Below are 22,194 nucleotides of genomic sequence, written 5' to 3'. Positions count from 1 at the left end.
AGATACTACTTTTACAGACCCTTTCCCCATTCGTGCCTCTTCATACTGCCTGTTTGGTAACCTCTCCACACCATTTATTTCCCATCCACCCAAGGTCAGAACTGAGTAACTCCTCAAACTTCTCTCTCCTGACTGGGAGAGGGACTAAGAAATGTCAGTAAATAAACGATCTTTTGTCCAACCCAATGCATTTGTTGGACCTCAAAAAGACGAATCATGCCTGGGATAGAGCAAAAGGCCCATGGGAGAAAAAGACAGAGGGTGTGTTGCCCCTATCTGAGACCAGCCTGCTTTGGAAAGGAGGAGTCCAGAACAACTATAGAGTTGGGGCAGAGGCTTCCTGGAGCCTTGTGATTATGACTTTGTCAGTGCTCTAAAATTTCCCTGGAGACCAATTCCCCTGGTGCCCAAAATAGGTTCCTGGCACTCAGGTCCTTTCTGCTCAGCTCAACTTCTCTTGATTTCCCAACAAATTTAAAGTCCTTGGAGTTGCTCCAGTGATGTGTTCATGGACCAGATTCCCACACTTTCTCAGAGGCATGCTCATGAGGTCGTTCCAGGCCCTGGGGCAGCTGCCAGCTCTAGCGCCCTTAGCTTCTTTTCCTAGGGTGATACAAGAAAGTTCTAGGCGAGAACAAGAATGGACCGGAAGTGTTGGACCAGAGTCTTTCCCTCTAGTGTCTGATGCCCCTGTTTTGAATCACAGGGTTCAGCGGAACAGGGTGAGGATCACAGGTTGAGCCTTGGAGGTCCTGACTAGGTTTTGAGATCTCTCCTTCCACCCTGAGCCATGTATGGTTCTCATCCAGGCCATTTTAGATTCTGCATTGTTGCCCTGGAAGAAGAGCCCACACCAGAGCATGGGGGTCAGGGGCTCACCAGAGCCTACTGAGCGTGAGAGCTTGACATCTTTGCAGACCCACCTTTCACCATAAGCAGTGGAGCTCACTCCTGCTCTTATGAGAGTCACCCATTCCTGAGTGAGTCAGGGTCACTCACTTGGTGACAGCTGTGGCTCGCCTTACATGAGCTAAATTGGGAGTTGGAATGTCATGCAGATGCCCCTTGTTCCCCACCCCCATGTTAAAATTAATCTCCTCTCTGGGAAGTGAGGGACAAACAGTACTGCCCATAGAGTGAACAAGAATCATTTGGGGAACAAAAGGAGAAATTTTCAGGGACAGAATCATTCAGGAAGGGAGGGACAGATAAAGCTACATGTGCCTGGTTGGGGTACTGAGCAAGGAATAGAGAAAGAGAAGTATCTGAAAACAGCTATCTGAAGACGAGGTGAATTGTTGGAGGAAGGGACAGGAGAGATAGCAGAGCTATTTCAAGAGTGAGCAGTAGAAGGGAACATAAGAATCTACGGGCTGTCTAAAGTAAACGAGGAAGGGTCCAGGGGCAGTGAGGGAAGGCCAGGACTAGGGCCAAAGCCAGGGCAGGCATAATCGCTGAGGGGATGAACTTCACAGTGGGTTTCAAGCCGCTGCTAGGGGATGCACATAGCATGGACAACCTGGAGAAGCAGCTCATTTGCCCCATCTGCCTGGAGATGTTCTCCAAACCGGTGGTGATCCTGCCCTGCCAGCACAACCTGTGCCGAAAGTGTGCCAACGATGTCTTCCAGGTGGGCCAGGGATCGGGGGAGGGCAGGGCCAGGTAAAGCAGTGCAGATTTGTGGGAGACTTCTCATCAGGTCAGAGCTGAGACCAGAAGGTGATGGGGCAGAGTACTCTATGAAGTGGGTGGTGTCTGTCCTGGCAGAAGAGCAGAAGATTCGGGGTCCTAGTAGATCCCAAAGTAAGCATGAGTCAGCAGCTGCTCTGCAGGCTGGCAAGGACAGCCTATGCATGCCTGGACAGCAGCTGGAAAGCTGGTATCTGCAGGAGAGAAGACCCCCATAGAAACTAGAAACTGGGAGGGAGGTGGTCCTACCCTAAGCTGCTTAACAATCTGTACTGGACCCTGTATTCCAATCTAGAGTTTCAGATTTTGAGAATGATATGGAAGATTTGGAGAAAATATCAATGAGATAATGAAACATTAAAAAATAAGCCCTATGAGCACAGTCCATGATGAAAGTATTTGTATTTGAGGCCAAGCTTAGCACATCCGTCTTTTGGGGCAGAGTGGGAGTGGGTAGGAGATTGGGAATTCTCCCCAACTAAAGTTCACACCTGTGCCCCACTCCAGATTGGTCAATAAAGGGGCCTGCTGGTTAAAAAGCACTGTGGTCACTTAAGTAGAGAGAATGCAGAGAAATGCAACCAGCTTTGGTTTATGTGCGGTCATGGGGCAAAGCATAGCTAATCAAATTCACAGATGTCATTTTAGCTACTGGTTTCAAAAAGAAATGCAGCATATACCAGAATGGTTTATAAACGGATTTTCTATTTTGACCTCTGCCACTGGAAGAAAGATCAGAGAAAGTAAGGGGAAAAGTTGCATACACACACACACACACACACACCTTGTAAATGAAGTAAAATATCTGAATAAACCAGAGCTAGCTAGCTTAGTAGGCAGGGCAGTGTTAAGGAACATCACTAACATATATTCTTCACCTATATCAGAATTCAGGGAGAAATGTGTTGAACACAAATGATTTTAAAGTTAACCAAGAAAATGCTTTTTTTTTTTCCCCAGTTCTTTGGGGAAGCATGTTTGGGAAAAAATAATGGGCTGGCTAAGTCAGGCTGTCCCATAGCTGTGCCCTGTGACCTATCCTTGGCAGTCTGCCATCTTCCTGTTGAAGCCCATTCCCATCTCCTGTTCTTCTGTGTCTTAGCCTGCCGTTACATTGTTTGGCTCCAGAATATCTCAGAGCCAAGGATTTTCCCTCTCTGGGAAGGGCTGACTGCTCTGTCTGCTTATCCTGGACATCAAGTCATGTACTAGAGGCTTCGCCTTGCCCACTATTTTAGTTTTCCTCAGGCTAAGTACATTTCTGAACATCCTTCAGTCAGATGCCTAGGAGGGAATGGCAGCAAGGTTTTGCCATCACTTTTCATGAATTTGTAGTGAAACATCCTTCCATTAGATCTGGAAATACATGAAAGCAAAGACAAGTTTTGAAAGTGAAGGTAATCTGTCCTATTAAAAAAAAAAAGCCACCAGAGTATCAAAGTACGAAGCATATAGTATCATCGGGCAGAGGGTCCCAGGGAAAAGCTCTCTGTATGGAGGCTACAGAATGTTTAAGTGGCCTCCCTTGTTCTAGTCAGTGCTCTGTATCCAGGTGCACCATTTTGGTGCCTTAAAGCTCTGAAATACTGATTGGACCCAGAGAGAACTGAGACTGGGCTGAACCCTACGCAGAATGTTTGGGAAACAACATGGTTCCCAGAACTTTGAGATGGTTCTGTGGATCTGGACTGATATGTCTCTTTTAAAGTGCAGAGCACCCCTGGGCATCCCCCACCAAGGAGAAGAGTGAACAGCTCATTTCCTTGCTCTGCTTTATTTGGGGCAGCCTGGTGGGAGGCTGACCCAGTTCTTTGGCTGCACTTATGTATATACATCTCAGTAGTTCTCCCTCTGAAAGATGAGCATATTTAGTTTTTTCACACATTGCCTCCACATTTTGACAACTGTAGGCATAATCAGATTGTCTGTTTTCTAAGTATGGGAACAAGAATAAGACTTTTGGTAACTCTATCTTAAAACCACTTAGGAAGAATACCCTGAGAACATTGCCTAGAAAGTTAATAGAACTTATAAAAGTTATACCAGTGTCGCGCGCGCACACACACACACACACACACACTTTAAAAAATAGTATAGGAGTTTATAGCATGAAAAATGACTACCTCAGGCTCTCACTTCCCTTCTCCAAATAGAGGTAGCCATTTCCAATTTTCTTGGGTACCCTCCCAGAGATTTTCCATGGATAGGTCCACCTATGTTTGTGTGTTTAAATTACACTCATTGTCCTACATCTGCTTTTGTTCACTTACTCTTTCTGTAGTTATTCCATCTGCACACATTCAGATCCACATTTTCATTTTAAAATGGCTGCAGAAGTGTGCCTGGGTGGCTCAGTCTGTTAAGCTTCTGACTCTTGATTGTGGCTCAGGTCATGATCTCAGGATCATGAGATCAAAACCCTGTGTGAGGTTGAGCCTGGGTCCTGCTTGAAATTCTCTTTCTTCCTCTCCCTCTGCCTCTCCCTACCCTTCCCCCACTCTCGCTCTATAAATAAATAAATAAATGGTTGCATAGTGTTCCATTGTTATGATTGGACTGCAGTCTATTTAAATCAGTCCTCTGAAACATTTAGATGGTGTCCAGTGTTTTGCTGTCCTAAAAACTGCTGTGATGGACAACAAACTAGAATTTTAGGGTATTGTGGGGCACCTTGCTGACTCAGTTGGTAGAGCATGAGATCTTGATCTTGATCTCGGGGTTGTGAGTTCAGGCCCACGTTGGGTGTAGAGGTTACTTAAACATTAAAAAATTTTTTAAATAAAAGAAGTTTAGAGAATTGTGATTTTATAACATCGGGTTAATTAGAGAGCCAGGAAAAAAATCTGGAAAGTTAAAACTTTTAATTGAAAATGTTGAACAGTATTAAGGGTTTGGGAGAAAATCATCCAGAATCCTACCTCCCCCAACACAGTGATTTTCGCATTTGTGTATTACTTTCAAGCTCCTGTGGCCATGCATATCTTTATATAGCTGCCATCACAATTTAACTAGTTTTATTTAGAACTGTAATACTTCTCTCCCTCACTCTGAATTTAAAGGGAAAAGACACCGAAATATCACATTAACCCCCTCTAATTTCTCCCTCCCTCTTTCTCAACACTTGCACCCACTCAGCTACCAAGCACTTTGACTAGAGGAAAGCTGTTGGTGTGGGAATTTGACACAAACATCTTCCCATGCGTTTCTGTATTTGTAAACTCTATTCACTCCTAAACTCCTTTAAGCAAGCCTTCAGTTTATTTTTATACCTGCCCCCACTTCACTGTGGGCACTTGTTTATGAGCTGCAACCTGTTGTAATTTAACAGACAACCAGAAGGCCTTAGAAGAAGGTTGTTGAGGAACAGCTTTTCTGGAAGGTGTCCATTTAGGGAGAGATTTGCAGATATGAGTATATGAAGAAAAGGGCCACCTGCTCTAATAAAGGGCAGCCTGGGAAAGCTATGACTTCTGTTTCACTCCACCCTGAAATCTAATTCCTTATCGGTTCATTGTAAAGATCTGCTGTCATCAAGGAGAGGCCCATCTCCTGAGGGCACCAGGACCTCCGGAGCCCAACCATGGCAGGTCTCCTTTATGAGAAATCAGTTCACTGAGAGTTTGTGAATGCCATTTACCTTGTAGCAGAGTTAAGGATCTTGCTTACTTGATGGAAGAAACTTACTTAATGGAGAACAAAAACCTAGACTGAGACTAGCTCCTGGGTTCTGATCCCACCAGCTTCTTCCTTTCTTGTCATGTGATGTCAGTCGGGCTATTTTACCTCTCAAGCCTGTTGACATATAGATTAAAAGGATGCTTTAACATCCTTGTAATTCTAACAATCTGATTTCACAAATTCAAGAAACCTTATTATGGATTTCTTTTTTTTTTTTTAAGTTTATTCACTAATTTTTTTAGTAATCTCTACACCCATCATGGGGCTCGAACTCACTGAGATCAAGAGTAGCATGCTCTTCTGACTAAGCCAGCCAGCCATCCCTGGATTTTCCTTTTTAAAGCATTTTTTATTCTGTTACCAGTGTCCTAACTTTGACTCACTCTTCTGCTTTTCAGTCTTCCTTCCAGCCAGTCTCCTGTCACAGAGCCTTGGTGCCAGGCTCTTTGCTAGGTCAGGCAGAGCCAGCCCTCCACTAAGAATCCCTCTCCTACCCACAGCTCAGCTTTTGCCGACATCTGAATTCTTCCAAGACTCTACAATATTTTTCCAAATGTCTGGTCTTCTGTCTACCATTTTCCTGTGGTTTCTCCAGTATACTCTGAAGATCTGGCTCAGAACACCTGCATGGTCCACTATTCATCATTGGCCAGATCACCATTTTGGGGGAGATAGCCTCCAGACCCCCCCCACCCCCGAACTCATAGAGCATCTTTCTAGATGGAACATTTCTCTCTTTAAAAAGATTTTATTTATTTACTTGACAGAGAGAGAGAGAGAGAGAGCATGAGAGAGCATAAGCAGGGGGAAGGGCAGAGGGAGAGGGAAAAGGCAGGTTCCCTGCTGAGCAAGGAGCCTGGTGTGTGGCTCAATGTGGGGCTCTATCCCAGGCCCCTGGGATCATGACTTGAGCCGAAGGCAGGTGCCAAACCATTCAAGCCACCCAGCACCGCTAGATGGAACATTTCTATTAGATGCTATGAAACATTACCAAAAAAAAAAAAAAAAAAGGAAGTACCATATAGCCTAAAAGACATCTCTTGGCATGTATGCCACACAAAAGCCTTGAACATAGCCTAGAATTAAATTCTATTTATTTACTCCATTCCATTTCATCCTCCACAGTAGAGAAAGAATAGTTATTTCATGTCCTGTGGTTCTATGTGGTCATATACTCTTAGGATTGTTAACAACTCTTTGTGCAATGCTTTATCACTTAGTACGTTCACATGAGTGATTCCATTTGAGTTAGATAGAATGGATGTGATTTCCATTTTACAGGGAGAGCTGGACACAGCTTATAGACATACAAACAGAGGGACAGAGCAGGGACATAAATCTAGGTCTTCTATTACCTAGAGTCTCTACACATCATCTCATTGGCACAGGAAATTTTGCTCTATGGGGCTGACTTTCTTGTGAAAATTTAAGATCTCAGGAAAGAACAAAGACATTTCTGTGTGCAATAGAGCCCATCAGTTATTTTTTCAGTCCTTTTTTGAGTTAAGTACAGGTCTATTGCTGTATGTCTCTACACAATTGTTTACAAAAGTTTATATCTTAAAGAAGATGTTAATTCAAAGATGCATTATATCCAGTGTAGTTTATTGAGTTCAGAGCAGGTCTATTCCCTGTGCTTCTACACAGTCATCTACAAAAACTTGTATCTTTTTTTTTACTGTTTTTATTTATTTTTTTATTTTTTTTAATTTTTTTTTTAATTTTTATTTATTTATGATAGTCACAGAGAGAGAGGCAGAGACATAGGCAGAGGGAGAAACAGGCTCCATGCACCGGGAGCCCGATGCGGGATTCGATCCCGAGTCTCCAGGATCGCGCCCTGGGCCAAAGGCAAGCGCCAAACCACTGCGCCACCCAGGGATCCCTTTACTGTTTTTATTTTAATTCCAGTTAACATACAGTGTTATTTCTTAGTCTTTAAATAGATAAACAGAAGCAGAAGATGGGATTTTGCTAACTTGCTATTTGTCAGTTGAGAGATCGTTAGTCCAATGTAGAGACGATCAGCTATGAAGGTATCGTAAGCATGTTGCCGTCCACACCTTAGTATGTGAGATTCCTGTGTGTGGTGAGACCATGTAGGACTTACAATCAGAGCAGGAAGTAATCTATTTTTGGGCCTTGGACCCCTTTGTCAGTTTGTAAAGCCTGTGGGCCCTAAAGGCAATGTCTGCGGCTTATGTAAGAAAAATATTTTTAAATGCATAAAATGTAACTCCTATGATTATAAAGACACTGGATCATATTAGAACACAGCATGCATTCTCATACATTCTCAACAGGGCTGATATTGCCCCAAGTATATCCACAGCATTAGAATTTCTTGTTATGATTTTATTTTAAAATTTTTATTTAATTTTTACTTTCATGTAAAAGTTCTCCCCAACTTCATTGAGATATAATTGACAAAATTATACATATTTGACATGTGCAAATTTAAGGATTTGATATTGTGAAATAATCACCATAACCAAGTGACTTAACATATCCATTCTCTCACATAGTTACCAACTGTGTGTATGGTCTACTGCTCTCTTAGCAGTTGCCAAGTATACAATATATCATGACTAATTCCAGTCACCATGCTATACATCAGATCTCCAGAACTGATTCATCTTATAATGGAAAGTGTGCACCCTTTGACCAGAATCTCCTCATTTCCCCCAATACTGGGAACCACCTTTCTACTCTATGCTTCTATGAGTTTTGCTTTTGTAGTTTTTTGGCACTAAAAGTTAATGGGGGAAGGAATTGATATTGGGGGCAGGGAATGTCTTAAAAGATTCCTGGAAGGAGCAGTAATGAATACAAGCTTGAGAAGCACTGGAATAAATTACCAGAGTAATTAGAACATGTTTGATAGAGTAATGTATTTGCTTCTGGATTAACATATTAAATCACTAGATCAAGCAGTGGACTTCAAGTAGTTTAGAAGTAGTGATAAGCATAAATTATTTTTGGATATTTGAGCAACAACAATAATGTGATGTGAAAATGCCTGTGATTTCTGTGGGCAACAAAATACCACTAAAACTACTGTGGTTTGTTGCTTACCTTTATAACTGAGGAAATGCCCAGTTTCTGCTAAAGGCTAGTGAAAATCAAGGTGTGATTTTTTTTTTTTTTTTTGTCATCCGTGTTTACAGAAATCTAGTCAAGGATCTTTGGGGGCTGCAGTCCCCAAGTTAAATACTCTTGCATTTCAGGCACCAGCATCTTCCCAAGTATCAGGCTTGAAATGCCTGAATAGTCTTTGACTTTCTCTTCTGCCCCTGACCTAACCATGTCTATGTGAATGGTCAGCCCTACTGATCTACCTCTGGCATCCCTCATCTTTCCAAGATAACTGCCCCTCCCTGAGGGTAGGCCCATGACTTGCTTTGACTATGGCACTTGCTTCCCAATTGATCTGTGCCTTTAACCTCTCTCTCTCTTCACACCTATCTAAATTACCTCGCCTAGATTAATATTCACTCTCATTTTCTCTCCTAGTTCAGAAACCTTGCCTACAAAATTAAGTTCAGATCTTTACCCTTGAATTCAAAGCCCTTTGATTTTACCATAATTTTTAAAAAATAAAATTTAAAAGGGATGCTTGGGTGGTTCAGTCCATTAAGCATCTAACCCTTGCTTTCAGCTCAGATCATTATCTCATGGGTCATGAGATTGAGCCCTGCTTCGGGCTCTGTGCTCAATGGGAGTCTGCTTGAGGAGTCTCTCCCTCTGCCCCTCTCCCCAATCTCTCTCTTTCTCTCTCTCTAAAATAAATAAAATTGGGATGCCTGGGTGGCTCAGCGGTTGAGTGTCTGCCATTGGCTCAGGGTGTGATCCCAGAATTCCGGAATTGAGTCCCACATCAGGCTTTTCACAGGGAGCCTGCATCTCCCTCTGCCTATGTCTCTGTATCTCTCATGAATAAATAAAGTCCTTTAAAAAATAATAATAAATAATAAAATAAATAAAATATCTAAATAAATTAATAAATAACATTTGAAAGCCCTTCTTTTAAAAACTTACCTTTCTAGCTGCCCTCCCCCCCCCCCCCCCCCATGACTCCACAGTTTGTAGTTTAAAATCCTATAGTCTCTCTGGTCTCCTAAAACACTTTACTACCCTAGCCGTCTTCTACCTGTGTACTGTCTTCAAATGGTACTTCTTGAACATCCCCTCCCTTGAACCACCATGGTTCTTTACAGTTCTAGTGGTTTATATTCGTGGTTTTTATGGCACTCTGGCGCCCCCTTTCCAGTCATGTCAGGACTGAGCATTGCATTTTTTAATATTTTATTTTATTTTTTCTTAAGTACCACATCGGACGTGGTGCTGGAACTCAACCCCAAGATCAAGAGTCGTATGCTCCACCAACTGAGCCAGTAGGCACCCCGAATTTTTAAAAAGTAAAAGTTCTTTTTCAAACCTCAAAGTCTTTTTTTTTTTTTTAAGATTTTATTTATTTATTCATATAGACACACAGAGAGAGAGGCAGAGACACAGGCAGAGGGAGAAGCAGGCTTCATGCAGGGAGCCCGACATGGGACTCGATCCCGGGTCTCCAGGATCAGGCCCTGGGCTGAAGGCAGGCGCCAAACCGCTGAGCCACCCGGGCTGCCCACCCTCAAAGTCTTTGCACAAAATTTGGAAATTATTAAAAAAAAAAGGAAGGAATAACCCACAATTCTCAGTAATAATTATTGAAAAAATATTTAACTTTTATTTTTATGCATTTTAAAAGTGATTCCCTATTGAGTGAAATTTGAGAAATGTAGATGAATACAAAGAAGAAAATTTTTAAATCACCCATTTCAAAATTGGGATCCTATTTATAAAGTTATATCCTACTTTTTTCATTTAAAATCATAACATGAGTATCTCCCCGGGCTATGAAGAACTGTGCTAAAGATAATTGCATAATAATTCCATAACTTATTTAATTGTTCTTCTACTGTCAAATAACCAGTATATTTCCAATATGAAAAGAAATTATTATTTATTATGATTACAAAAATAGTACAGGTGTATTATATAAAATTCAAACCTCATAGATAATACAAGTGATAGAACATATAAATCCATCTAAACACACTAGGACTATTTTAGAGATGGGATTTCAGGAACTACTTATATCTGACAGCAAGAGGGTCCTCCATGGATAGCTATGGGGAAGCACAAACAAGAGAGACCTTGGATCACAGGAGTCAAAGTTAGAGATAGTGGCCTCAGTGGTGTGAGAGGGCAAGGTTGTTATAAAAACCACCAGCTCCCTTCCCCATCCCACAGGCAGATACCCTCACAGGTCAGGGTATCTGAAATTCTTTTTTTTTTTTTTTTTAAGATTTTATTTATTTATTCATGAGAAATACAGAGAGAGAGGCAGAGACACAGGCAGAGGGAGAAGCAGGCTCCCTGCAGGGAGCCTGATGGGGGACTCCATCCGAGGACCCTGGGATCATGACCTGAGTGGAAAGCAGGTGCTCAACCACTGAGCCACCCAGGTGCCCTGGCATCTGAAATTCTTAACCATATTATATCCATCGAGGCCCATTGCTCAGGGAACCTCAGCCTTTGGAGGAGGTGCTAAATGCAGATCCTTCTTTTTAGATATGAGGAGATTGAGACCCTGAGAGAAATTGTTTTCCTAAGGTCATAAATGGCAAATCCAAATCCAGATCTTCAGATCATTGCTACTTTCCATTTATTGTGCTGCTTTAAATGCCTTCTGTTAAAATATAGAAATGATGGGGTGTCTGGGTGGCTCAGTGAGTTAAGCATCTGCCTTTGGCTCAGGTCATGATCCCAGGGTCTTGGCTCCCTGCTCAGCATGGAGCTTGTTTCTCTCTCTCCCTCTGCTTGTGCTCTCTTGCTCTCCCAAATAAATAAAATCTTTAAAAATAGTAATAAAATATAGAAATATTACCAAGAAAGGGTAACAATTTTATCCATATATCCAGTATAGATGACTTTCTCAAAATAATCACCCAGCATTTGCAAAAAAAAAAATGGTACCTGAGACAAGTTTCAGTTGAGGAGGGAAAGGGTTAGAGTGACTCCCCAGATTTCATTCTCGTTTTGCCTTCCTAATTTTTGCCATAGCTGTATACCACCTGTGCTATGATTGATTATTTCTGCTTAAAAGGACTCACTTTTAAAGCGTATTAAATATTTACTTGATCTTCATTCTAAATGACAAAATCCTCAAAAAATCACTAGCTATATGGACTGGTTATTTTTTCTAATATGCACAAAATAAATACATGAAAATTTTCAGTGTCCATCCTTATACCACCTAAAATCTTCATGCCTGTCATCAGTATGTATACCATACTTGGGGAAACACTGAGCTAGCTCACGGATAACACAGAGTGGGCCTCTAAGCAACATGAATGTGCCAAGAATTAAAGAGCATGGAAAACCCAAAAGATAAACTTAACTGGGGGATCCCTGGGTGGCTCAGTGGTTTAATGCCTGTCTTTGGCCCAGGGCATGACCCTGGAGTCCCAAGATGGAGTCCCAAGATGGAGTCCCAAGATGGAGTCCCACATCAGGCTTCCTGCATGGAGCCTGCTTCTCCCTCTGCCTGTGTCTCTACCTCTGTGTGTGTGTGTCTCTCAGGAATAAAAAAATAAAAATATTTAAAAAAAGATAAACTCAACTATTTCATTATTAGTCACATTTAGCCGTAGTGTGAAAGGGTGCACGTGCGTGCGCACACACAAACGCAGACACACACACGTATGCATGCCAGGGACTGACTAGCAAAGGATGTGGGGCATGGAGGTGGGTAGAGGAAACAGTGCTGAAGCAATCACAGAAAGGAGGGGATGCCCTGGAGCTTAAGAGGAAAGCCAGCCAGCTCGCCCCGGTAGGATATGACAGGAGGACCTGAGCTTTGGCAGGAGACTATGGGACCCGTGGATGGCTGGGAAACCTGTGGTGGGCTGTAGTACCTGCTCCAGGGAGCAGCACCAGCCAAACTGCAAAGAAAGCAGAGGTGTGACCCCTCCCTACTACCTGCTATGGAGCTCTCCAGCTCTCCAGAAAGGTGCCCTTCAAACAAAGGATTTAGATTGGACTTGCTGATACCGGTTGTCTCTCAGACCCCTGGGTCCCAAGAGAATGGCAGTGATTAGCCAATGGGATGAGCTGCTGAAACGTCTTTACTGGCAGGGCAAGTGGGGAAGAGGTAGTGTGCTTTCTGGTCCACCTGAGTCTGAAGGGTTTTTTAAAAAAATTTTTAGGGGCACTTAGGTGGCTCAGTTGGTTAAGCACCTGAATTCTTGTTTGGGCTCATCAGTGATCTCATGGAATTGTGATCTCATGGGGTCTCAAGATTGAGCACTCAGCAGGGGATCTACTTGGGGATTCTCTCTCTGCCCCTCCCCCTCACTCTCTCTCTCCCCTTCTCTCCAATGAGTAAATCTTTTAAAAAACAACAATAAAAAAAACCAACCTACTTTTTAAAGATTGTGGCACAATGCATAATATATGTTTATCATCTTAACTATTCTTTAGTGTGTAGTTCAATATCATTAACTATATTCACATGGTTGTATAACCATTCCAAACTGAAACTCTGTACCCACTAAAATAACAACCCACTGCCACACTCCCTAGGCCCTGGCAACCACCATCCTACTTTTTATCTCTGTGAATTTGACTATTTCAGGTACCTCATATAAGAGGGATCATGCAATATTTGTCCTTTCGTGATAGGCTGATTTCACCTAGCACAATGTCCTCAAGGGTGACCCATACCGTACCATGTAGTCCTGATTACTTTTATCCTGCTATTTTCCACTACCATCTATGTGACTTCTATCAGCGTCATGCATTCTACTTCCCACTATAGTGTCAAATGTGGATTTTGTTTCTATGCTGATAAGATATTTTACATGATTTCTTAATTCTGCCAGTTCAATTCTCTTCTCTAGCTCTGATCACTTATAGCTCTTCTTTTTTTTTTTTTTTTTAAAAAAAAAAAAAGGTTTTATTTATTTATTTATTTATTGAGCATGAGAGAGAGTGCGCACACACAGGGTGTGGGTGGTGGCAAGGAGCAGAGGGAAAGAGACAAGAAAACTCAGCATAAAGCACAGAGCCAGATGCGGGGCTCAACCACACAACCCTGAGATCATGATCAATGATCTGATCTGATCTGAAATCAATGATCTGAAATCAAGAGTCAGCCACTTTAGCCAACTGAGCCACCCAGTGCCCCTTTACTTACATCTCTTCTTTAATCAAAGAGACTATGTTTTCTTTATTTCTTTAAAAAGGTCAGACTGAAAGAGTTTCTTAGAGCAATTCTTCTTCCAAAATATTCTTCCTCTGTCCTTTGCTTGTCATGCCTCTTTTTTCTTTCTTTTCTTTTTAAATTTATTATCTTGGCTTATATCTCCTATTGGATCCTTTCTGCTTGCCATTCCTCTTTGAATAGGGGTAGTTCTATTTGAGGCTGAGGGTGAATCCTTTACTCAACCCTCTGTTTACCTTGGCTTTCTTCCACTGTTCACTTAAATGTAAACTGGCTAGCTAGATATTATCATTGATTTGCAATCTCTGTTTAGTCCTTTGGCTTCTTTGCTGAATTAGAGGGGTATGACCTGGATTAGTAGGCAACTGAGTGTCTCAGTTTGGTTCTGTTGCCTCAGAACACTTTTCACACATAATCTGAGGAACTGTCTGTCTGGGGAGCATGTGGAAATCCATGGGAGGAAGTCTCCCTGAGATTTGAGCTATTTCCTTTCCTTTTCACAGACAAATAGGTCATTCTGGTTGCAAGCTGGGCCCTTATCTGGCTTTGTTGGGTTTGGGTTTGATGGCTCATATTTTGTTTATCTCTGCTCAAATAACATCAGTCCACAGCTGACTTACATTGTTTTTCCTTTCCTTTATGAAGGGTTGGTTAAACAGATTCACTAAAATCTGTTTAGCCTGAGATTCAGAGAGGCAAATGTTAGCTCTGGGCATCATTCTTCAGGTGGCCTCAATTTTATTGCATCTGACAATGTGGTATATTGATTTTTAGGGTGGACTCTGGGGTCAGAGTGCTTGAGTTCAAATATTGGTTCTGCCACCCATTATCTGATGACCGTGAGCAATTGATTTAACATCTCTCGGCTACAATTTCCTATCTTTGAAATGCAGCTAATAGTAGTACCTATTTCATAAGGTTGATAAGAGGCTTAAATGAGTTAATACAAATAAAAGGACTTAGAGCAAAACCTGGCATAAAGTATGTGCCCAATTAGCCACTGTTACTATAGCTCCTATAGTCCAAGTGAGGGAATAAATGTTCATTTTCTCCACCATATTTACAAGAAATTCTTGAGGGTTAAATTCATTAATGCCTGGGAAGCCCATAGCGTGGTGCTCAATACATAATAGGCCCTCAAAACATGTGTCAAATGTTAAATAATGAGTATGGAGAAAGGGGGGAGATAGTGTGGGAGGAAGGTAGGTGAAAGACACTACTCAGAAGTTTGTGCTCTGCCCTAAGACTTTAGAATATTGCCCCCTTTCCAGCCATTCAAACATTCACTGAGCACCTTCAGATGCTAGCCACCAGCTAATCAAAGAGAAGTAAGATCCCTCCAGGGTTAGGGTTCTCCCAACACATCCTTACTCACTTGTATTATAAATAATGAAAGCTAATTGTATTAAGCAAAAGCCAGGTGTTCTTACACTTTAACCCATTCCCTAAACTAAACTCGGCAGTATTGATACAATTCTAGCTATGGAGAAGGACAAAGGCACAGACACAACCTTGGATAATCTCAAATTAAACCATTTGGCTTTATGATGGCCTGAAGTGTTAACTTCTTATAATTTACAAGAAATCCCCCCAAAATGTGACATTTGTGGCATGCCAGTCACTCTTGCCAAGACAGGTTTGCGCACTTCACAGGAGCCACGTTTCCTGCCTTGTCTACATCTCTTGCTTTTAAAGGTTCAAACAAGACCGTGGACTTGGATGCCCTCTATGTATTCTGGGTGCTGTCACACACACATAAGGGGCCCTCTGGCTGATAACCAGCATAAGGATTTGGAGAATTTCATCAAACTCACCCACAGGAAATACATCTAAATTTTCAAAGTCATAGGTGACTATTTTCTTCATCACTCTCTCTGAGTCCATGGTCTTCCAGCCAGTCAAGACTAGGTTCTCCAATAAATGACAGAAAACCCAAAATAGCACTGGCTTAAGGAAGCTAAAAATGTGTTTCTTCTCTCAAGCAGAAATATAGGTAGGCAGTCCAGGACTGCTTCATCAGAGACTCACTTCTTTTATCTTGTTGCCATTGTCATCGTGTGACTACCTCCTGGCTCAACATGGCTGCTTCAACTTGAGCCATTCCATCTTCATTCCAGCCAGCAGGAAGGAGAAAAGAGTAGGCCGTGCCCCTCCCATTAAAGACACTTCCTAGAAATGGCACAAAACATTGCTATCTACATCCCAGAATGCAGTCGCCTGGTCACACTCAGCTGGAAGGGAGGCTTGCACACACAGCCTTTATTCCATGTGTCTTGGTTAAAAAATTCAGAGGCTCTATTATTGAAGACAAGGTGAATATGGAAGAACAAGCAGTCTCTGCCAGTCTCTTATCTCTGCTGCTGTCCATAAGGGGACTCTTTTGTCTTCTGTGAAGACCAGCTTTTCTGTTCACACTTTCTGACCCCTCCCACTTTCCACTTCCAGTTGCACAAGACTACAGGTGGCCACAGTCAGCTTTTTGCCTAACTCCACAGGTCTTTTCAGTTTCAAAGCTGCAAGTGGTCTAGCCACCGCCACCTCCCGGTTTCAATTCCAAATTCTGGAGAGAAAATTTGATTGGTTCTGCTTGGATCAGGTGATCACTTTCTCAACTCTGAGCCAACCATCTGTGGCCTGGACCGTGGCAGGGTTCTTGCTTTTAGGATGGGATGGAGCAAGTTCTCTTAGAGGTGTAAGTGATGACCATCTCTTGTAAATCTTCCTTCTGAGCTCACTCTTTTTTTTTTTTTTTTAATTTTTATTTATTTATGATAGTCACACAGAGACAGAGACAGAGAGAGGCAGAGACACAGCAGAGGGAGAAGCAGGCTCTACGTACCGGGAGCCCGATGTGGGATTCGATCCCGGGTCTCCAGGATCGCGCCCTGGGCCAAAGGCAGGCGCCAAACCGCTGCGCCACCCAGGGATCCCTGAGCTCACTCTTATCATAACACCCAGCCTGCTGGATGTAGTTGTCGGTTTGCTGGGTTTGCTTGCCTTTAGGGCAGGGATGTGTTTGTTTATATCTTATCCCCTTACAATTACCTGGCATGCTTAATATTTGTTGTAGAATAAATAATTCAATCTAGTCCTTAATTTTACAGAGATTGAATGCTTGCTCAAATTTACACAGTAGAACAGTGTTAGGGGCAGCAGTCCTGACTCACAGTCTCTAAAATAGTTTCCTAGAATTACCCAGCATGACATGGCTTTTGTGCCCCATTGTTCAGCATTTGTTTCAACTTCCCTGCCAATGGCTCCAGAGAATCTCCCCCAGATGTGGTCCAAGAGAGCCTCAGGAGGACATCGCCTGCACCACAGAATCCATTTCCAATCTTAGCCTTCCTGTCAACATCAGTGTCTCCCCACATGTGCAAGCTGGGCCTCTTTGAAGAGATTCCATCCTGACTGGGCCTTGACCAAAGTTAGGCTCTGGGTGCAGGGATACTTAAGAAGTAATGAGGCAAAAGTGGGAAATAAGATCTCCATGGCTACCCATCTGAGCTGCTCTCAGAGGAGGAAGGCCCCGCCATTGGAAAGAGCTGATGTCTCTTCTTCCACCATTCTCCTGCACCTCAGCCCTTTCCTGACCTTTCCTCCTGCCTCCTCCCTGTTCCCTCATGCCTGCCTCACTGCCTGTTCTCTCATGCTACTTGTCTCTATAGGCCTCGAACCCTCTGTGGCAATCCCGGGGCTCCACCACCGTGTCTTCAGGAGGCCGTTTCCGCTGCCCATCTTGCAGGCATGAGGTTGTCCTGGACAGACATGGTGTGTATGGCCTGCAGCGAAACCTGCTAGTAGAGAACATTATCGACATTTACAAGCAGGAGTCTTCCCGGTGAGCTGTCGGGACCTCTTGTCTCTCTAAGGAGCAGGGCCTGGGACACAGAGGGGGAACTCATCAGCCAAAAGGGAAGGGCTGTAATGACCAGCCTGTTTCTTTAGTTTAGAGATAAGAGCGCTGGACCCTAGGAGGGGGAAGGACTTGCCCCAGGTCACCCAGTTCAGGTGTCTCTGATCCTGGTCATGCTTCCCTTGCACCCTCTCCAGCTGGGGAGTGGCTGGTGGTCCACCAGCAAAGTCCTTGCCAGCCCTCTGTGACGTCCTGCCCTGTGAGACTTCCTTGCCCCCTGGAATAGAGGCTGTTCTCGAATCTAGCTCTTTGTATTCCTCTAATGAAGAGCACTATGGAAGTCACTCACCTGCTCAGCCCCAGCCCCAGCCCCAGCCCCAGCTGTGACTGGTAGCTGGCAAAGGCTGAAGAGAAGGTATTCCTGGGGCCCCACAATCATAGGACCCACCTCTCTCCAGCCTGGCCCCTGACCCTTGACCCTTCTGCCACCCTGCCCGCTCCCCTCCAGGCCACTGCACTCCAAGGCCGAGCAGCACCTCATGTGTGAGGAGCACGAAGAGGAGAAGATCAATATCTACTGCCTGAGCTGCGAAGTGCCCACCTGCTCTCTCTGTAAGGTCTTCGGTGCCCACAAGGACTGTGAGGTGGCCCCACTGCCCACCATTTACAAACGTCAGAAGGTATCAAGCAGTGGAGGGAGCAGGCATGGTGGGGCTGGGGACAGTGAACAGGGTCTCCAACTTCAGCCTCTCATTCCACTTGGTTTTAAAGGCTGGCAGATCAGGGCTACAGTCCCAGTTCTATGCATGACTCAGTGTGACCTTAGGTAAGTCACTTGACCTCTCTGACCCTGACTTTCCTCACTTATAAAATGAGGGTGAAAATGCCAACTTGTAAAGTTATTTTAAGGATACAATTAGATGGATATAAGCAACTTCAGTTTGGCAGCCTAGCCAGTTTGAGGCCCTCTCACTACCACACAACTACATTTGACATAAAACATAATTTTAAAACTATATCAGTGGGGCACCCGTGTGGCTCGGTCGGTTGAGCATCTGACTCTTGATTTCAAATCAGGTCATGATTTCAGGTTTGTGAGATCAAGCTGCATGTTGGGCTCCATGCTCTACTTTGAGATCCTCTCCCTCTGCCCCTCCCCCTAGTCTCTTTCATGAACAAAATGAATCTTTTAAAAAAGGGAAATAAAAATTATATCAGAGGACAAATATTGGCAGTATTCCTGAGCTAGACAGCTGAGACTATGCCTCCAGACTCCTGAAAGGTGGACATCTGAACTGAAGACCTCCACAAATCTTGGGTTAAACTGGAATCTCAGGAACTAAGGTAGTCAGATGTGCCACCGGCTTTTGACAAAAGCAAATGCAGAATCTGCGTGGAGGAAACCCACCCAATTTAGGCTCTTGGGGTTTCCTTAGATTAAGAACAACAAAATATTAATTCAAAAGTGAAGATACAGAAAGAAGTGTACCTGAGTGAAGTCGGTAGAAACCAAAATTAGAGATTAGACCTCTGAGGAATTCAGATATTGAAAATATTAAAGAATTGGGAATTACTGTGCATAAAATGCTTTCTTAAAAGGATGGAATAAAACCTTAGCAATAATAGATTGCCAAACATGCAGATTTAACAAAGAGCCAAATAGAGCTTTTAAAAATGAAAATGTGATTGTTGAAATAAGACATCCAAAGGGTAAATTAAATGACAGATTCCTCTGAAGAAAGAATTAGCAAACAGGAAGGCAGGCCTGAAAAAGTAGCCTAGGATGCCGCACTGGGAGATGAGAAGGATGAGCACATATGTCTCCTCAGAGTCACAGAATGAGCAAATAAAGAGAATGGAGATGATGTAATAGTATCCTAAGGAATAATTACGAAGAATTTTTCTGAATTGATGGAAGGCATGAATCTACAGATGAAGCATTTAGCCCAGGGCCTGGCAATTGGTGGATATTTGGCAAATGTCTTTCCCTTTCTCATTTGTTGATGGAGGCCCTCCTCTTTCCATCTCCTTCCAGAATCCACAAATGTGCTTTCACACTTCTTGGACAGTACCAAGCCACTAGATCTCTGGAATAGCTACACTGCTGGTGGAGTGGAGGGGCAGTCCTCTCCTAGGCAGCCCTGGCTGGGGTGGGAGGGGTACAGCTCTAGACAGGGTCCTCCAGCTCTAAGTGCTGGCCTGTGTGTGTGGCAGAGCGAGCTCAGTGATGGCATCGCAATGCTGGTGGCGGGCAACGATCGTGTGCAAGCAGTGATCACACAGATGGAGGAAGTGTGCCAGACCATCGAGGTGAGTCTGGGTTGGGAGAGAGAGGAAATTTCTGGGTTCCTGGTGGAGGAGGGAATCACAATTAGTGGGATATGCTTAGCCAAGCTACTAGATTTGAGTTCCCAGGCTAGCTCCGTGACTTTGGTCCAGTTACTTCACTTCTCTATGCTTTGTTTTAAACATATAAAATAATGATAATGAGAATAATATGATGGCTACCTCACTGGATATTTTTGAGAATTAAATGAGATAATATAAGTAAAAACTAGGACCAGAGATACTTCTGAACTCCTTTAAAATATTGTATTTGCTAAAGAGAGAAAATCTCAAGTTTTCACAAGAAAAAAAAATTGTAACTATATGTAATGATAGATAACTAGACTTGTGATCATTTCACAATATGTACAAATATGATCCTTTCACAATATGTACATTTCACTACATTGTACATCTGAAACTAATATAATGCTAAAAGTCAATTATATCCCAATTTTTAAAAATCTTGTAATTGGTATTACTGAAAAGACCTGGGTTATCAGCAGCCCGTGGCTATGGGTGGGGTACTTTCCTTCCTGTCTGTGCCACCTGTTTACTGGGGAGTGGGACAAGTAGGTGCGTGCTCTCCCAGCTAGAAATCTTATCCTTGCTCCGCTCTTTCAGGACAACAGCCGGAGGCAGAAGCAGCTGCTTAACCAGAGGTTCGAGGCCCTGTGCTCCGTGCTGGAGGAGCGCAAGGCCGAGCTGCTGCAGGCGCTGGCCCGCGAGCAGGAGGAGAAGCTGCAGCGCGTCCGGGGCCTCATCCGCCAGTATGGAGACCACCTAGAAGCCTCCTCTAAGCTCGTGGAGTCCGCCATCCAGTCCATGGAGGAGCCACAGATGGCGCTGTACCTCCAGGTGGGCGCTGGGGGAGGGAGGGAGGCCGCAGAGTGGCGGCAGTGGGGGCCTTGGCACCAGGAGGGCTGGGCTCCAGTCTTACCTCTGGCACCCAACTGCCCCACGGCCTCGGGCAAGTCACCCCGTCTGAGTCTGTTTTCTCCTCAACGACCCGGGATATGCATCCGCGCCTACCCCGCAGGACTGTGGGCGCCAGCAATGGGACTTTGCCAGCACTTGGCACGGTGCTTACCCTCACCCTCCCTTCTTCCCTGCAGCAGGCCAAGGAGCTGATCAATAAGTGAGTAGGCGGAGCGGGAGAGGCAAAGAAGGGGCTGCCTGGGCTCGGCTGCCCCGCACAGCGGGGTGAGGGTGCTGCGGCGACTCCAGCTGAGCGGCTGCCGCGCCGCAGGGTCGGGACAATGTCGAAAGTGGAGCTGGCAGGACGGCCAGAACCGGGCTATGAAAGCATGGAGCAGTTCACCGTGAGCGTGGAGCACGTGGCCGAAATGCTGAGGACCATCGACTTCCAGCCCGGTGAGGGAGTGAGGATGGGAGGGGGCGGCGGGCGCTGGGACTGGGCGTCCCGAGGCGACGCGGGGAAGGGGGACGGGGGACGGGGGACGGGGGGGGGGGGGGGGGGGTCGCGGCCAGAGAAGCAGGGACTCCACCTCACGGGGTCTTCCTGGGGGACAGGCGCTTCCGGGGAGGAAGAGGATGAGGAGGTGGCATTGGACGGGGAAGAGGGCAGCGCAGGGCCGGAGGAAGAGCGGCCGGATGGGCCGGAAGGTGAGTGTGGCCCGAGGGGCCTGGCGGGGCTGGCTCGACGCCCCGGGCCCCTCTGCAGTGAGGCCTCCCTGCCGCACCAGCGATCTTTGGTGGCCTCCCCACCCGCAGCGGGAGGAGCGCCCCCTAGCGCGCGTGCAGAAGTACACTCTCTTTCCCACCAGCCTTTCCTCTGGGGCTTTGGGAGACCAGGTTGGGTCGGGAGGTAGAGGAGAAAGCCACGTGGCTGGGGGAAAAGGGGTGAGCTGGGGTTCGGAGCTGCCTTGTTCCTCTAGAACGCCCGCCCACCGAGCTTTCTTTCCCAGGCACTGGCGGGCACTGAGCCGCTCCCTGTTGGGGAGCCCGCGCACCTGGGGCCCGGCGCTGGGGTCGGGGAGGACCTGCTCAGAGACCGCTGCGCCACCCAGCTCGGCGCCCAGCCGCGGGGGAGGGGCTCAATAAAGGGCTAATGTGTTCAGACCCGCAGCTCCTTTCACTGCTCACTCTCAGTCTCGGCTTCCGAGTGACCCCATCACCACCCTGCCCTTCCCCGGATCCGGGCCCATTTGAGGGACGGAAGTGGAATGACCCCTGCGGGGCATCTCCTTGATATCAAGCACGGTTTGGCGAGCTCGGTGCCAAGGGAAAAGGGTCGGGGTGGTGCGGCGGCACCAGCACCTGAGTTATTGGGGGAACGATGGAGATGCGGACCCCGGTTAAAGGCCCTTCTGCCCGAGCCCTCGCGCCAGCATCTGGTTCCACCCCCGCCGGCCTG

At 45.0% G+C, this 22,194-nt stretch overlaps 1 protein-coding gene across 2 annotated transcripts; it reads left to right on the top strand.

Moving 5' to 3' along the window:
• Positions 1-1,091: 1,091 nt before the first annotated feature.
• On the top strand, positions 1,092-21,899 carry TRIM54 (tripartite motif containing 54). 2 transcript variants are annotated; one of them, XM_072767437.1, is made up of 9 exons: positions 1,092-1,630; positions 17,305-17,477; positions 18,001-18,172; positions 19,707-19,802; positions 20,442-20,675; positions 20,933-20,955; positions 21,067-21,191; positions 21,351-21,443; positions 21,746-21,899. In XM_072767437.1, the coding sequence occupies exons 1-9, from the start codon at positions 1,463-1,465 to the stop codon at positions 21,760-21,762; spliced, it is 1,101 nt and encodes a 366-aa protein (XP_072623538.1). In that variant the 5' UTR covers positions 1,092-1,462; the 3' UTR covers positions 21,763-21,899. The 2 variants fall into 2 exon arrangements, with proteins under 2 accessions (XP_072623538.1, XP_072623539.1); XM_072767438.1 differs by having other exon boundaries at positions 1,096-1,630; positions 20,936-20,955.
• Positions 21,900-22,194: the final 295 nt, after the last annotated feature.

The sequence above is a fragment of the Vulpes vulpes genome, chromosome 8, assembly GCF_048418805.1.
Source record: "Vulpes vulpes isolate BD-2025 chromosome 8, VulVul3, whole genome shotgun sequence".
Classification (NCBI taxonomy): domain Eukaryota; kingdom Metazoa; phylum Chordata; class Mammalia; order Carnivora; family Canidae; genus Vulpes; species Vulpes vulpes.
The sequence above is the reverse complement of the archived record's forward strand: the minus strand, read 5'-3'. Positions and strand labels throughout refer to the sequence as shown.

Excerpts from the sequence above, each read along its gene's own strand:
- TRIM54 (XM_072767437.1), top strand. The coding sequence starts at position 1,463 with ATGAACTTCACAGTGGGTTTCAAGCCGCTGCTAGGGGATGCACATAGC. Across the intron at positions 1,631-17,304 it reads GTGCCAACGATGTCTTCCAG|GCCTCGAACCCTCTGTGGCA; the intron begins GTGGGCCAGGGA and ends TTGTCTCTATAG. Across the intron at positions 20,676-20,932 it reads AGATGGCGCTGTACCTCCAG|CAGGCCAAGGAGCTGATCAA; the intron begins GTGGGCGCTGGG and ends TCTTCCCTGCAG.